General features: G+C 38.7%; 1 protein-coding gene across 2 annotated transcripts in view; it reads left to right on the top strand.

Moving 5' to 3' along the window:
- The window catches only part of LOC121519620 (dipeptidyl aminopeptidase-like protein 6), a 117,518-nt gene that overhangs the window by 77,354 nt on the left and 22,903 nt on the right, over nt 1-17,261 (top strand). For both annotated transcript variants that reach the window (XM_041802399.1, XM_041802400.1), the window contains exons 3-7: nt 2,894-2,992; nt 12,532-12,626; nt 12,747-12,821; nt 12,902-12,954; nt 13,352-13,433. In XM_041802399.1, coding sequence (XP_041658333.1) covers nt 2,894-2,992; nt 12,532-12,626; nt 12,747-12,821; nt 12,902-12,954; nt 13,352-13,433 — 404 coding nt within the window. The remainder of the gene's footprint in view (nt 1-2,893; nt 2,993-12,531; nt 12,627-12,746; nt 12,822-12,901; nt 12,955-13,351; nt 13,434-17,261) is intronic.

The raw sequence follows: 17,261 nt of genomic DNA, 5'->3' as shown, positions 1-17,261 counted from the left end.
TGGAGGATTTTACCCTCCAGAGTCCCCTGAAGCAGGCTGTGGAGTGGTGGTGCACCATGGTGGTCTTGAGCACTGCCTGATTGGGTCGTTGGCTCCAGCACCAGCATTCCTAAAGCCGGAGATCTCGGAGCTGAGGCAGGAGAGGATGGGAGTGGTCTCTGACTGGTAAAGTTGGTTAGCGGTGGTAACAGTCTACCTTTTATATCGAGTTTGTGACATAGAAACCTACCAATGGTGGTTTTCTACGTTACAAAAGCGCCGCTTTTTCAGAAAAGATTTTTCAAAGCAGATGTCTGTTTAAGCTAATTAAAAGTCATACGATGCAGATTTGTATCAGTTTGGGTCAAATGTCAGAAATAACACCTTCATTGATGTGTTTTATCATAGTTCAGTCAGATACCTCAGTGTAGAGCTGAAAAGAAAAGTTAAAGTGTTCACTCTTTAATGTCAAAGTGAAAACAGATTTCTACAAAGTAATGCCAATTTAAAAGAAATATGTCATGTTAAATAAGTGACTGCATAAATATTCACCATCTTTACGGTGACTGACCTGATTCAGCAGAGGCCCAGCCATCTGGTGCTAGTAGTCTCACAGTTAGTGAAATGGGGATCAGTTAAACAATTAGTGACTGTACAAGATGGAGACTAGTGAGAGAGGCCACCAAAACACCTATGACTACTCTGAAGGAGTTACAAGCTTCAGCAGCTGAGATGGGAGAGACTCTGCATACAACAACCGCATCCAATGTGCAGCCCTGACTGAGACATATCCACACAGACTTATTGCTTTGATTGCATCTAAAGTTGGCTTTAAAAAAAAAAAAAACTTTTATTGAACTTGATTGATTTATAAAATCAATTAAAGGGTTATCATGATAAATAAATTAATCACAATCAATTAAAGTCCATAGTTAGTGCATTTGCTTATTTAATCACAGTAAATCAACTTTGTCGTCCCTTTCAAAACACCTCGATTCAGTCACTGCAACATCTCCCTGCAGCCACAGTGATGTAAAATAAACACACCGCTGCTCCTTAATGTCTCATTTCACTTAAAAATGTTATTAGCCTTTGTACTGATTCTTAATAGTCCCTCTTTCTGTGTCTAAAATGTTGTCATGGTTTCAATCTAACTGAAGTTTCTTATTTTCTTTCAAAATATAGCAGGTCTGTATCCAGACAGGAAGTCAATTAATGTTAGTTTAAGAAAGTACAGTTTAAAGTGCAAATATTATATTTTCAAAATGTGACAAAAAGGGGAAATGAATCGTGATGAACTGCAAAAAATTCAGAGATTGATCACGATTACATTTTTAAATCATTTAAAAGCCGTATAAGAACATAAAGTTTAGTAAATTGCTTATTCAACACATTGTTTATAAAATCTCAAAGATCCTAGATAATTACTTACTCTTACAATGTGGTGTTTCGTCAAGATTTCTTCAGTTATTTGCACAAGACTGTAAACAGACAAACAGTGGGACAGAAAAACAGTTTTCCTTCCTCTTCCTCACTTTACATGTACTGTGCTGAAGTCTTCCAAACACTTTTAATAGTGGGGAATGTTGGGAATGTGTGGATCTAGATGTGCATCATGTAACTCATGTAGTCCTGAAAAAACATTGGATTTTTGTTTGCTACAATTTTTCATATTTACAGGAAATGACCAAATATTTTGGAAAATGCCCTATTTTGTATCACTGCAAATAAAATAAAAAGGTTAGAGAAGAATACTCATTTGATTGATCAACCTACTATTTGATGGATTATATGTCAGAAAATGAAATTTTAGATTTTTTTCTATTTTTGTTAAGACAAACCTGTTGCATATGACATAAATGGCATGAAAATACCAATAACACACAAAGACACACCAGTGTTTCTCATAACACATACTCTACAAAGAGGAAGGCTGCAAAATGACCCCTCTTTTTTTTCTTCCTCTGCGTGTCTCTGCAGCACAGGAGGCTATTTTAATTTGTCAAACTTTCCAAAAGGGCAAAGTTTGCAGCTGAAAGTGCTGCTCTGGTTGGTGATTGTGTACCTGTTTTACACCGAGGCAGGGTCAATGTCTCACGAGGTAATGGGCTTTTTTATGAGCAATGCCATTCAGAGCTGTTTAATGGGGATGATTATGCAGTAATAGCTAAAGCCATTTGTCAGATTGGCTTCACATCAGAGATACCATTTTCCTCATTTTTGAACTGAGCTTTCCCCACTTACAATGCCAGACAAAAGACATTCTCAGATTTTTTGAGTAGACAAACACTAAAAATGTCTGATGCTGTATTTCTACACTCAGATCTTGTCGCTCAGGCACAACGAGAAGTCTGCTAAAGAATCTGCCGGAGTGCTGTTTTATACTGAAACACTTATCTGTCAGCCATCTTGATATTTCTGTCTGACAGTTTTGTTTGCGAGGTAAAGTGCAGCAAAAGACAGTTCTAAACACACTTTCTTGATCATTTTTCTAACATCCTCCACAGACACTCCCAGGTCGAGGTTCAGCTGTCAACTCAAGATGTCATTTTAAGTTTTTGGGATGGAAAAAGTCATCCTCTCCTGCTGCTGGAAAAAAAGAAAAACATGAAGCCGACTGATGTGATCTGAAGCTCTCAGATCAATAAAGCAATATAAGGGGCCTCTTTCTTGTTTGTACCTTTGTCTAAATTGTTCTACAGTTAGGAGTAGTAGTTTCAGGTGCCATCTCCAGACTGAGAAAAAAATATAACTTTGTGAGGTGATGAGGGATTGTTGTGCTGCTGTAGCCCCCTTGACAAAAACATGAAAAAACAACTGTCTTCAGTTTTAGCTCTGAAACGTGTATGGAAACGTGAGCAGCTGTGTGTCATTTTGATTTATGGATGTTTTTTTCATCTTTGACACTCAACAGGTGAAGATGACAGCCTTGCCCTTAAGAAGAAAGTAACTATCGAGGATGTTTTTGGGCCTGACCTTCGCATCCATGACCCAGACGCCAAATGGCTCAGTGGTGAGTGAGCGGCTTGGCATTTAGCGTCTGCCTCTTATATCAAAACACAAAACATATTCAGACACACCATGCCAGTCACTGCTGCTCTCCATGCTTCAGAATATGCTATCAGTATTAAAACCAAACACACTGTCAGTAATATTTGTTTCTTCACTCAGATGTAATCAATCTCTTCCTAGAACCAGACTAGTTGGAGTGCACATTTATTGTTTTTACAGAGAAACTAAAAGCAATTTTCAGGGCTTAATGAACGATAGGGTGGCCTGTTTCAGATGCTTGCCTACATAAAGTCCATTAACCCCTAAAAATTGCACGGCAAAAACCAGCTTATACCATGGTCACTTGCCAAAGAAAATAATAAGATGACTAATGTATTATGTCTTGCTTTCAGAATAGAAAGCAACTTAAGAAAGTTTGACTAATAACTGGAATAGTCATTACAATCCCATAACATTCTTAGGGAATGCAAACGTAGTTTAAGTACTCCATTGAGCAATGGAGCATCTGTGACTGGACTTTAAGCCTGTAAGTTAACATGGACATTCAGTTGATAAAAAAAGAGAACTCTGTTTGAATAGATAGAACAATAATATCCCTTTATGCACTTAGACAGGGGTGTCCAAACTATGGCCTGGGGGCCAAATGCGACCCACAGTCCATTTTTGATTGGCCCAAAGCCAGAATGAAATATGGCCCATGTGAGATGATGAAGCTTGTGCTCATCTGTATTGTACTTTTTAGTTTCAGCACTAGGCGGCGCTACCATGTTGATCTGTAAACAAACATTTTGACAAGAAGATATCCTGATCAATAATGTCCTGATAGATTATTGCAGCAAATAGCAGCATCAATAGCATTTCAGGGGCAGGGCCAGTGCCAGTGCCAGGGCCAAACAGCCCCAGAACAAAGTATTGGAGGTGATGAAGCAGAGCTGAACTTAGAAATGTCTCATGGGGCCGCACTGTTAAAGAGGTTGGGGGTGCAGCTGATGGCAGAGAATATTTTGTGGCCCATTGAAAGTTAGCAAAGCATGAATGAAATAGAGCAGACGAACAGCAGCTTCCAGGAGCTTCATGTTTCTCTATGCAGCGGTCTTTGATGTAACATTAATCGTTTCCACTGCAATGATTTGTCTGTCATTGCACATGTCATGTCTGTCACAGTGGCTCTGTTATGGCAGCAGCTGTAACCATTGCAAATATAAAAATTAAGGATTTCTCTGGCCAGTCATTTTATTGGTTTATGTAAACATGTCAGTGCAAACATTCTTCATGCTGTACCTTTAATGCAAAAAGGTTGTCTTGCTGAGAGAAGAGGATGTTTTCACTGTCAGACAACAACGCAGCCTGCACACAGAAACGGCAAAGTCAGAACACTATACGCTAAGCTTAAAGTACTCCTCATGACATCAAATACTGAAGCTTCAAAGTCTCTGAGGGGAATTAATGGTTCTTGCTTGAGGGCAGTTTGCCGTTCTTACACTGTTAAAAGAGAAAAACACCTGAAGCTAGTTCTGCTCAGGTTCATATGTGCATATGGGATATCTAATAAGCAGTTTTTGGATTGTGTAGAGCAGTTTGAAATGGGAAAGACTTACGGAGATACGGGTATTTGAAGGCTTTAACTTATGAATTTAAATGAAAATGAGCAATAAAAAATAAAATTCCCCATGCCGTTTGCCCCACTAAAATCTCACAACAGAAGAAGAAAATTCCGCTTCAAAGGAGTCTACCTTTTAAAAAGTCCAATGTTTAAAATTCAGGCTCTGTGCTGATGAATTTACCCTTTAACAATGATCATCCTCCATCCAAAGGACACAGGCCTTATGCAACGTTAAGTAAATACACCTAAACTCACTCCAGAGGTTATTTATTTTTCTTTCTCCTGAGAATAAAAACATCTGCTGAAGAAATCCAGCACGTTGTTTACTAAGCATACAGCAAAGATGAATTGAACAGGCCTACAATAGATGAGGTTTGCTGAAGCCTCAGTAACCTTGATGAAGAAGTGAGAAGGAAGCAGCCACCTGAGCTCATAAATGTTTGATCAGCTGAATCGCTGCCCTCTGGTGTCCACATGTAAAGTACAAGAAAAATTCAATTTATGTTTGATAAACTGAATGTAAAATACCTTACATAAGATGAGATTTTATCAGAATCTCTAGTCAACACTCTTTACCTGTGCAAAGTTCAGTAACTTTTACTGCTATAAATTTGACCCTATTTAAACAGGATTTAAATCATTTGTTGTGTAGGAACTATGCCAGGATTGATGAATAAACCTTTATTTTCTGAAAGAATGACTGAGTAGGCTTAGAAATTATTTGTGGCTTAATTTCTACTAAAAAGGCATGTTATTATGAGTGACAGTTATATCTAAAAAGCATTACAGTTAAGAAACAGACTTGAACTACATCTCAGTGTTTCTTGTTGACAGCCAGCTGAGCCAGTATAAGCTTTAGAAAATAAATCAATTATTCCACTTGAGGTATACATGTGTTTTCAAACAGCTGTTTCCATGGTCAAGAGTTACTGTCATATTATTTTAGATCGTGATCGAAATGACACAAATCTAAAAGATTTTTACTTTAAAGCTCCCTCTAACAGGGGATTTTTTTAAACTCACATAATGCACACAACAATATTAAAGGTCATGTTTATCCTGTATTTAAAGACCAATTAAGTGCACTGTAAGTTTGACCAGAACTGCTGCCTGGTAAAGTCATTAATATTTTCATTACTTCAGTACTTTTTCAATACCATATGATTAACCCATTGAGACCTAATGTAATGTCCGAGTACTTTTACCTTCAAGACCTAATGTATTGTCAGTCCATTTTGGATACCTTTTTGATTTTAAGACGTGATGAATGAATTGCAACACAGTTCACCAAAACACATGTTTGAAGGCAGATGTGATCAAAATAGTCTTAGCCCCTTTATCCTCTATGCAGAAAAGCTGAAGGAAGACAAGAGAATAACTTAGCTGAGAAATAAAGATTTTTGTAAATGTTGAAATCCTGGGCAATTTAAAAAAAACTTTAAGGTTTATAGAAGTTGTTTTTAAATGATAGTTATGAAAGGATTAAATGAACCGAGGAACAATGGAAAATTGTTCTGTGGTTAAAAAAAAAAGAGAAAAAGATAATCCAAAGTGCACTGACATTGTACCTGGTCTTGAAGGACAAAGGACACAAATGTTACTTTAGGTCTAAATGTGTTTAACGACACAATATTCATTATTCTCATGTTTGATTGTGCTGACAGTTTTCAAGGATACCATGAGTGGAAAAAGAGAGAGAGAGCAGTGTGATCAGATGAGTGTGAGGGTTGGTGTTCTGTTACTCAGCGTTTCCACGGATCCTTGAAAAGTCTTTAAATGTGTTAAATTGGACCTTTGAAATTTAAGGCCTTTAAAAGTCTTAAAAATTCTTATTTTTACCAGTGAGAAGTCTTAAATTTTTGAAGGCACATTGACTAAGACTTGTCTTTATGACATCTTTTTTTTTCAAGCCAACGCTATACAATTGAGATCTTTTTTTTTGCATATGTGCTCTTCCACCTTACAGTTAACAGCATTCACAACAATGCTTTACATTTAAATTAGTCAGAAACCATCTATTCGGGAAGTTAAGGTCTGTTGGTCCCACACCATTTGAAATTTCATAAATAGTACTTTTAATAAAAATGAATTCAGTCCTGGTCTTGTGTACCAAGAAATCTCACATCTTTCATGTTTGACTGTTTTCCATGCTAAGAGCAGTATTAATTTTTCTCACTTTAGGCCTTCAACAGTCTCAAATGTGATTTAAAAAGGTTTGTAGGAACCCTGGTTACTTAAACAGAGCCGTGATACAGAGAGAGGAGATGCTATTTCCTGACTGTTTCACAGCAGTCATGCTCTAAGGCAGGGGTCATCAACTCCATTTGCTCAAGGGCTACTAGCTTTTTCTTGACAGATGCTGTAGGGGCCAGACATAGAATTAAATGGGAATAAAATCAATATTTTGGTGTAATTAACATGTTCTTGTAAAAATATGATTTCCTTTCAAAAATAAATGGAATTTTAGCCTTTGACAGTGAGATCAGTCCCTATCCCCTATACTGCAGCCAGCCACTAGGGGGCGATTGAGCTATTTTAGCTACATATTTCTTGAGCTCTTGTGATGTCTATCAGAGTTTGATGCAAATATGCTGTGCTGTGTCGTAATAGGCCAAAGATACATGCAGGAAACAGAGCTTCTGTGTAGATTCTCAAAAAGGCAAACTAAACTCTCAGAGAGCCTTATGTGGAAAAGGGATGCGCAGCCTTAATAAATATAAGAATACGTATATGTTTACCATTCCAACTGACAGTAATACTGTACTTGTGTTCTTCTTGTTTGATAAGTTGCTAGGTTGAAAGTTTGATGTAAACTGTAAGAGAAAAAAGTTACATTTGTTCCATCTGAATTTAATAATCCTCCAGGGGCCTAATAGGTAGCTTTAGGGGGCCTGATTGAACCCCCAGGCTGCTAGTTGATGATCAATTCTCCAAGGAATCCAGATACATGCCAAAACCTCTGCAGAGATATGAGGGAAGATTCAGGATTTTGTCTGATTGATGCAAAGACGCACCTCTCCTGCAGTCTGCCGTCCGTCACAGCATCTGTCCTTAACAACTGTTTGATTCAATGGTCAGAAAATATGTTTTATTATTATTTTTTTTTCTCTTTAGTGTTACTTAAAGATGCACAAATTATGGTAGCATCTGTTACAGACACTTAAAAGTTAGTGGAATGATGACTGATGCCTCAAAGCCCTGCACAAACACTGACACCTATAAGATGACTTTAAAAGGAGAAATTACAGACAGCATAATCACTGCATACACATCTTCTGGATTATTTCTGATCTTTCAGAAATATTTGATTTTAGGTTGACTCTATAATAGTTGTATGTCTGACTCTCGTTGAAGAGCTGGAGATATATTTTTTTCAACAAGATCCTAAGTGTTAAATGATATGTTTGCAGACTATACAGTAGAAAAAGTTTTAACTGGTTAAGCATTTCTAGCCACAACCATCAGATAGCTTATTCAGAAACACTCTCAGTGATTTACCATTGTAGATATGAATGCAGCTGTGTCTTAAAATAAATTCACATCATTACCTGCACGGACATCTCCTGTTTAAGCGACAGACACCTTCTGACCTTACATCTGACCTTTTGTTCCACCGTGCAAACTACTCCCCTGAGTACTTGTATTACCAGCCTATTAACATGTAATTACTTAACTTCCTGTGCTCCTGCGCCCTTCATTCACCACCAAAGCGTCCTCAGCAACTGACGAAAGCCTGGCAATCAATTGTGCGACATTGCATCTTGTCAGTTAACTTAATGCAATCAACTCCTATTTGGTGCTAATGACCTTCTGATAAGAAACCCAATGGGACAAGCTCTCACTCCAGTAGTCCTCATCAATATTTTGTGGGCTTCATTCACAGCAGAGCGTAATTGATCCCTGCTGCTCTTTGATCACTGCCTGCCTCAGTAGTCTTTCGACTCACCTCTGAGCTTCTCACACAGACTCACATCCAAAGACAATGGATTCAACCTTCAGACTGAACGCTAATACAAAGAGCTGCCGCTGTCTGTCAGACACATTCATATTCCTGAGATAAAACAGAATAGCATATTCTCCAACAATCAAAACAAGCATCTGTGGCTGAATCCGCCTGTGAAAATTTACTACTATAGAGGAAAGAAAAGCTCCATCTTTGGCGCCTGCTTCACCATAACTTCTGTTTTTATCTCTTGGTTTATATGTTTTTTAGATTAATATGGCTTTAGCATATTTCTTATCCTGGAATCTGTTTCTGACATTTTGACTCCTTTCTCTGTCCGTCTTTGCTAAAAATCTTCCAGAAAATCCAAGCAGGACGAAATGCAGCTCCAGGGGATGGCCATTTGTAACATCTTTGCCAGAAGTTTTCTGATCGACTTTTTTCCCCTAGCATTTCTTTTGTATGTCAAAAACAATTGAATACAACAATCCAGGTTTGAGAAAACCTGTTGGTTATATACAATGCCATGAAAAAGTATTTGCCCGCTTTCTGATTCCTGATTTTTTTGCATATTTATCACACTTAAATGTTTCAGATCATCAAACCAATTTTAATATCTCACAAAGACAAGCCTCAGTATCAAATTATTAAAAAATATTGGAAAATCATAATTCGGTCCATATGTATTTATCAAAGTCACTTTGTTCATATATTACACACACAGTCCACAAGCAAATATCAGGCATCTCCATCTTTCTCAACAGAGTTTAATTTAAAATTCAGATTTTTGTTAATAAGCGATGCAACTCCTCTTGCTCTTGAGGTGAAGGAGGAATAAAGCACTACCAATTTTAAATGTTCCAAGTCTGTGAGGTGGCTCTATTTAAATATGTTAATATTTTCTGAATTGAATTGATCCCTCTGACATTCCAAGACACACAAATCAGCTCAGTCATACTTTCCTTCCCATACCTAAATGTGTCTGCAGAGAATATTTTTGAGTACACTGCTAGAAGTCTGCTTGAGGCTTTGCTGTAGTATGAAGAGTGGGCGCAGCGCTAAAATGAATGAGATGATTAAACTAGACCTAGACCAACAAGGAAAATGTATGCATTTGTCAGCACAAGTATCACTTCCAAGAGAGCACACTGAACCCCAAACTTTCAAACTAAAAACCTGCATAGTAAAACCCCAACAAAAAACATTTGGTAGGTAAACATTTCACACATCTGTGGTTGCCTCAGGAACTGCTGTATTAGAAACATAAGCAGTCTGAACGAACAAAGAGACCGCACATCTTACGTAAACAAATATGAATACCAAACTAAAGAGGAGGGAAATATTATCAGACATAATGGTGTGTTTGACATTTAACCTGTAGATGTACAGAGATACAGTAATGATGATTCTGATTAAAGAAACCTCTGATAGGGAGAACAACATAAATGGCCACTTAAGCACTGGAAATAATGTACTATTTTTTTCCCTATCAGTGGGCAGGATCCTCCAAGGGATAAGTTTTTTTTTTTTCCAATCACCGTACTTGTAACGTTCCCTTCAAATGAAGGTAAAATAAATATGTCACACAGCTGCCTCTCTCTCTCATTTTGAGTCTTTTTGCACTTATTTCACAGCTTTTGGAGCATATTACTCACTTGTCCTTCAGGAATCTTTCTGCTGCGGTTGGAGTGGAAAAGAACTTAAAGGAACCCTCGTGTTTGACTCTGAGCTTGGCAGGATAGAGTAGCGCGTATTCAATATCCCTTTCCTGCAACTTTTTCTTGATGGCCAGAAAACCATCTCTTCTGCGCTGCAGCTCCGCGCTGAAGTCTGGGAAGAAAGAGACCCTCTTGTTGTCATAGGTGATTTCTCCTTTGATCCTCGCAAGTCTCCTTGTCCCAAAAGTTCAGAAATTTTATAATGAGAGCCGTGGTCGGTCAGAGATTTTCGGTTGTGGTGCGCTCTCTCCAAAGGAATGGGCATGGTGAAATTGTCCTTGCCGAGCAGCTGTGGAATGAGTTGTTCCAAAAATCCGACCACATCTCGTCCTCCTGCTTTCTCAGGGATATTGAGGGTTCTAATATTTGATCTTCTGCAGCGATTCTTGAGATCGTCAGTTTTATCTTTCAGTTGCGTTATTATTTTCTCCATGTTGCCTATGTGGTTGTTCACATCTTTGATGTCATCCTTGTTAGCAGCCACTAGTGTTTTAATCTCATGCACCTGCTCGGACAATGTGGAGAGTGAGGACTTGATTTTGAGTAGTGTGAATGTCAGATGTTTTCTTATCGATATGTTTGGTCAAATCCTCCTTAGTTTCTTGGAGGGCCTCAAGGAGTTTTGCGAAGTCTTCTTTCCCCCCATCCACCAAAAGCAGTTACTGGGGTGCACCACTGCAAGCTCACCGAGACACGTATTCTCTCCTTGACCGCATCACCCGAAGTCAACTTAAAACCATTTTACAGCACCACTGAACATAGGCAGTGATGCTGCCACTGGGAACAAACACACACTCTTAAGGCATTTATGACATACACGCACATATTACAAAGCGGTTTTTCATTACTGTAATTTAAGCCAATGGTTCTCAGATGGGGGACTACCACCACCTCTTTTTGAGAAATAGTGATTCTTAAAAACCACTCACCCCTTTCAATTTAATTTACATTTGCACGTACACACGTACTTTTACGCATCCATAGGTATATGTGGATATATGTATGTATTCATACACATATATACGTTTGTTTATATGTATATTTTTGGTTATATATGTACTTTTATTAGTATTTCTTTTATTTAAGTTTTGATAATTTTAGTTTAATTTGCTTTTATTGCAGATCCAAGGACTGCTGGGGGTGAGATGGGGGGGGGTCTCCTTTCTTCACAGTAACTTTTTGTCTTCATATTCATTATTAGTGATGTACTTAAACATGTAAAAAAACAATAAAACTGTCTAAGCAAAAATCACTCAACAAAATATTTTAGTTTGGACCCTTAATGGAACAAAACAAGAAGAACAGGGGACCCAACAAAAGAAATGTCTAAAAATCAGATCATCATACATGCATACATTTTATTTACGTCATTATCTCTAAATGTGCCATTTTCTCAATAAATTGTCTTATTATCTTAGGAAAACTAGCTTTGTTATTCAGAATCATAGACTTTTTGCCTCATTTTTCTCCTGGTATGTATTTGGGATCTGCTAGCTTTGTGACCCACTTTTGGGCCCTGACCTACCAGTTGAGAACCAGTGTTTCAAGAAATGCCATGGCTAATTTTAAATAACCAGGGATACTGTATTAATGTATTATGACCCAACACTGGTGGGCACCCTTCTATTTGAGCAGCATCTCAGCTGGCCTTTGAATCTTTAGGAACAAATAATGTAGAAGTGTGGGAGCATTTTGAACAACATAAAGCTGACCCCCCCCACCACACACACACACACACACACACACACCCCCACCCCCCCCCCCCACACACACACACACCAATGCAAACTTAATGAGTGAGAAAGAGGATGGATTGAGCCCTTTCATAGAATAGATAAATTGTTATCCTTAGACAAGAAGACATTAGTTTGAATATGTGGTTTATCTCTTACTGTATGTTGCAAATGAGAAAATAGATTAGTGAACCCTAAAAAGGCATTCAGCAGTTGTTTAACTAAGGTAAAAGCCAAAATCAGATGAATCAGATTCAACTATGAAAATCCTTAGTCAAGGACACCCCTTAGGGAGAGTACATATTCTACATTAATTCATTAGTTGGGCAGAAATTTTACTGAAAATGAATTATTTCCATGAGTGTGGTACTGCTAGCTAACAAATATTATACACTTAAATATTGATACTTTGTCAGTGTAGTTTTTGTTGTTTTTTTCTTAACAACCAAAGTATCCTCAGCAGATCTTGTGTAATGTTATAAACTTAGTGCTAGTTTCTGCCACCTTCCTCTCTAATGGTGTTTTTTTATTTTTCATCTACAGACAATGAGCTGCTGTATCGCACAAGAGATGGGGACGTTGTCAAGCTTAATGCTGACACAAAGGCGAGAACTGATATCGTGCCGCACCAGTTTTTTGTGAGTATCATCTTACTCCAGGATTGTTTTCTTTTTGAATTTTCTCCAAGAGCTGTAAGTAAAACCTCTCTTTCCGCTGTGTGGTGTTACAACTCTGAGTTTGTTTTTGATCCCTTCCAGGACAGAGCCAAAGCCGCCAAGTACCAAGTGTCTCCAGACATGCAGCACGTTCTGTTTGCCTTTGAAGTGAAACCGGTGAGACACACTCACACAGTAAAACAGTGTGCCATAGTTCTTCTCATAGGTTTTAACTGTGATGCTGTTTGTTTCTGCAGATCTACCAACACTCCTATGTGGCCAAGTACATTATTTACAGCCTTGTGACACAGTAAGAAGCACATCTGTTGTTTTTATTGTCTGTCATCTTTGTGTTCATTGTTTACTGTCTTATCCCTCTGTAACTAGAAAATAGTGTACTCTCAGGCTGACCTCGTGTAGTCCACTGAATTTAAACATATTTAAGTGTTTTGTATCACTGTCAGCCTGTCCTGTTTATAGCCTTTCATCCATCTCTGTCTGCTTATCCCCTTACTGTCATGTATTTGTAGTGAGCATAGCAAAGTCAGCCTGAGGTTTAAGAAAAACAATTCGGGTGATTGATCAGGCTTACACCGAGGGAACAGACTCATAAACACACATGACTTCTAACACTGACTGTGTATTTGTTTATTTGAAGCATTAAGTACGGGCAAACATTTTGCTGAATTTCATATCTGTCTCCACAGGGAAACTTGGCCCCTAAATCCCCCTGAAGTGCATGAGGCTGCCCTACAGTTTGCTGGATGGGGACCCCGAGGCCAGCAGCTGGTAAGGAGGCTGTACTCTCGAGATTACATACTGGCACACAGGTGGAGATCGGTCAGAGTCAGCCTGGCACAACAGTGATTTATGGTTTGTCACAGTAGAAAAGACAAACTATATGGCTGTAAGAGGTTTTTGTGTATTGGGTGATAGCTATAAGAGTCCCCAGCCTGAAATCTCCTTGGTTTGACCTCCGCCAACATCAACATGAAGCCAAATAATCTTCACTTTCACGACTTTGTGACAACATGAGGGCTGGTGTGAGCCACAGTGGCAGATGGCATCTCCATGACACGACCCTTGGCTGACAGTCTGGGGTTTGTGAGGGTGTGAAAACACATGGCAGAAGCTGAAGTGTGTGTCTGTAGTCACATTCTGGGATGGATTTTGTAAAACACAGCAGTAGTTTTGTCCACTTGGGGAAACAATTTTTTTTATTTAACATGGTGTGTGGTCTCCATAACATATGGAAATTGCTGCATTTTCCTTTCCATCAACAACATTTTTATTTCTTTCTCATTTTTGTCCATCAATTCAAGGAAAATAAACTTGCACGGTTTGTTTTGAACTTGGTGGGGGGCTCTAATGTGTGACAAGTAAGAGCTCATTCAGTTTTGAATCAGGGCAACAGCAGACTAACACTACACAAGCTATGAAAAGAGGACCGTTGTCCATGGTGGTGGTGTGCATTTAGTGTGCTTTAAGCTTTAAATTACAATACTTGTGAAACTTTGAAAAGCTGCAGGAGTCGTTGTACAGTAAAGCCTGCTTAACTGTTAACCTGTGTTGGTTTAATTCATTCAGTTGAGAGGGACTTCTAACTGTGCAGCAAGGTCACTATCTGCTCTAGTTTTTAATATTGTTAGAATACTTCAAGCCATCAACTTCACAAGCCAAGCAAAGCACTTTCTGAAACATTTATCAAAACCCTTTTTCTGTGCCAGAGCACAACAAATCGACAGAGTACGTTAAATGAGCGAAGAGTCAGAGAAGTAAGTCAGTGTGACGTGGATGCATATGTACAATGGTTTTGATTAAATTGCACAAAGTAGAAAAAATGAACGTAGGACTTCTTAGAGTAAACATAGTGAAAAAAAAGAAAACAAAATTGATGGAAGCACCTTTTTAATCGCAGGGTGATCATAGCCTAAAGATCTGTCTAACCTTTCTGTACTTACCTCCTTGGTCTTTGTTTCAAAAGCTTTCTGTCGTTTATGTTGTTGATGTTATTTTGCATTTTCTTAATTTGTATGGTTGCGTTACACATCAACAACGCTCATCATGCAGATCAGCTGTTTAGGGCCCTATAAAATCTGTTTTATTCCTTCCAAATTCTGTTTTTTCTGTTTAAATTCTTTGGAATTTCATTTTTTAACCTTTCCACTAATTTTTCCATAAAAAAGAGTGTCTTGTTTATGTAAATGAATAAGTTGTTCACTAATTAAATAGAAATAACCCTACATTTATTGAACAAGCTGCAGTCTGGATATCCCTGATGTAAAATAATTTTAACAAATGTAACAGGCAGATATTTCCAACATTTTAAGACACATCTACGTGTGTAATCACACTGGGTCCTAACCGATGTTTATAATGTAAATGAAGAAATCCTTGTGTTCTCGCAAACATAGAGTGATAGTAACTTAATAAGAGGTCACATTAAAGTTAAATAGTTAAAAATAAACCTGTTACCTAAGTTTTCTTTACTCTCTCTGCAGTTTGATGCTGCACTGTGTTCTACTCCTGACTGTAACGGTTCTCTCATCATCTCCCTCCATCCTCACTGTGTTTGCTTGTTAAGCAAGCAAAGGGACTACAGTATCTATGGGAGGAATTATTAGGCTAACTGATACTTGAATGTAACATCATTTAGACTATGACACTTCATAAACTCTCGAGTCCGTGTGACTTGAGTTTGAAGCCCTTGAGGGGTGAGCAGGGCTTCAAGTTGTGACTTCAGCGGTGTGCCTTGCCCACAGACACACCTCTCTCTCTGTGTCTCTTTGGTGTGGTGAGGTAAAATAACTCGAAGCACAGATGAATTTTCTTGTAGGTGCAACATTATGTCGCCGGTACTGTTGAGCTGATGTTTGGACATTTCTTGATTAAAACAAATGAAGACAGCCACACTAAAAGCTTTCTGTAACAGAAAGGGTGTTTTCGCTCTTCTGCCAAACTGCTTGAGTGTGTGATCGTTAAAAGGGAAAAGGGTTACTTGTTGTGCTTGTATACAACGGCTGCTAGCCGAATGTTCGCTCAGCCTCAACACGGAAAGCTTTCTGCAACAGAAAACAATGTTGTCACTCTTCTGCCGCCCTGCTTATGCATGACCATGTGATAGTTACGGGGAAAGGGTTAGTTGTATATATACTATAGTTGTGTACAGTTAATGAGTTGTTGTGTCCCAGCTAATGACTCTAGCAGGCCTGCTAGTGAAGTCAGCTGGGACTGAGCCACAGTGGTGCTTTTGACAGCGTTTCTTATCAAAACAAGCACAGAGAGCAACACTGAAAGCTTTCTGTGACAGAAAAAAATGCTCTAGCTCTATTCCCGGTCTATTTCGGCATGGCTTTCTGATCATTGCAGTGGGCTTGTCCAGTATTTTCCACCGTTAGCTGTTAGCTTTGATGTCACAGTAGGACCCCTGCAGTTGTTAAAGCAGCTGTTCTTGTTAAATCCAGAGCAGAGAGCCACACCGACAGCTTGTTTTGTTCAGAGGAGAGGTTTTTGCCCTTTTCTTGTAGTGTTGCTCTCCCTTCGTGCACTTATAGCAAAGAATACAGAGAGCGTATTTTCCGCTTCATTCTCTGACTGCAGCTGAGTTGATGTGTGTCTGTGTTTAACCAATCAGATGCGGTAGCACAAAAGCGGGGGGGGGTGCAGTGCTCAGGGTTCACCTCCACACACAGGAGACAAACAGAGAGAGAGCAACATGTAGCTTTTTACATTTCAGTAACCACTTACTGTAACTTTATCTAAAAATAATAAACTACTAACAATTATGACAAATTCACTCTGCCTGACCACACATTTCAGTCAGGCAATTCAACAGGCATCCCAGATAGTTGCTGTCAGCCATATACTAGGTTTTAACCTAGTCTTGTTAGTATCAAAGAAACAATGGTGATGAACATATGGCAAGTACCCAGGTCAAGGTAGAAGGGTTACAGGAGTTTCTTTTCACAACAACTATCTTACAAACAATGGTGAGTGCACTGGCCTGTGGTTGGCAGCAGCACCTGCAGAAAGAGGGAGGCACTCAAAAAAAAAAGAGGGCAAAATGGTGTTAGACAAGGCATAAAACTTACTGAAAATGCTAGACTCAGGGTTGAAGAGGAGCCAGGTTACCTGAATGAAAGCTGTAGTACTCTGTTGTCTGAAAGTTCATCACGAGGTGGAGAGATCTTGACTGCCAAAGATTAGCTCCAGCCCTGACTGTCCATGAGTGCATGCAGCTGAAGTGGACACTGAGAAGCGGGTGTGGGTGAAGTTTTACCCAAGTAGAATTTCATCTGTGCTTTTACTCCTGCTCTGGTGGTGGCTGTTGATAAATACACAAAAAAAAGAGAAAATTTTTACTATTTTTCAGTAAAATATTAATAACTCTGGAAAAGTTACTCCCAACATTTTCCTGTGTAGGAGACAGAGGAGAAGTGTTGAGTGTAAGGGAGCAGATATGCACTTGTGCATTTTGATTGAATTAAGAGGAAGTAAATTGAGCAAATAAAGGTTACTTGCGATATTAACTGATATAAACTTGAGGGAAAGCAAAATAGCCTCTAAACTTTGTTTGCAATGCAGGCTCTGTTATTTTCCAGCCATCAAAAATACAGA

Source organism: Cheilinus undulatus, linkage group 13 (genome assembly GCF_018320785.1).
Source record: "Cheilinus undulatus linkage group 13, ASM1832078v1, whole genome shotgun sequence".
Lineage (NCBI taxonomy): Eukaryota > Metazoa > Chordata > Actinopteri > Labriformes > Labridae > Cheilinus > Cheilinus undulatus.
The sequence above is the reverse complement of the archived record's forward strand: the minus strand, read 5'-3'. Positions and strand labels throughout refer to the sequence as shown.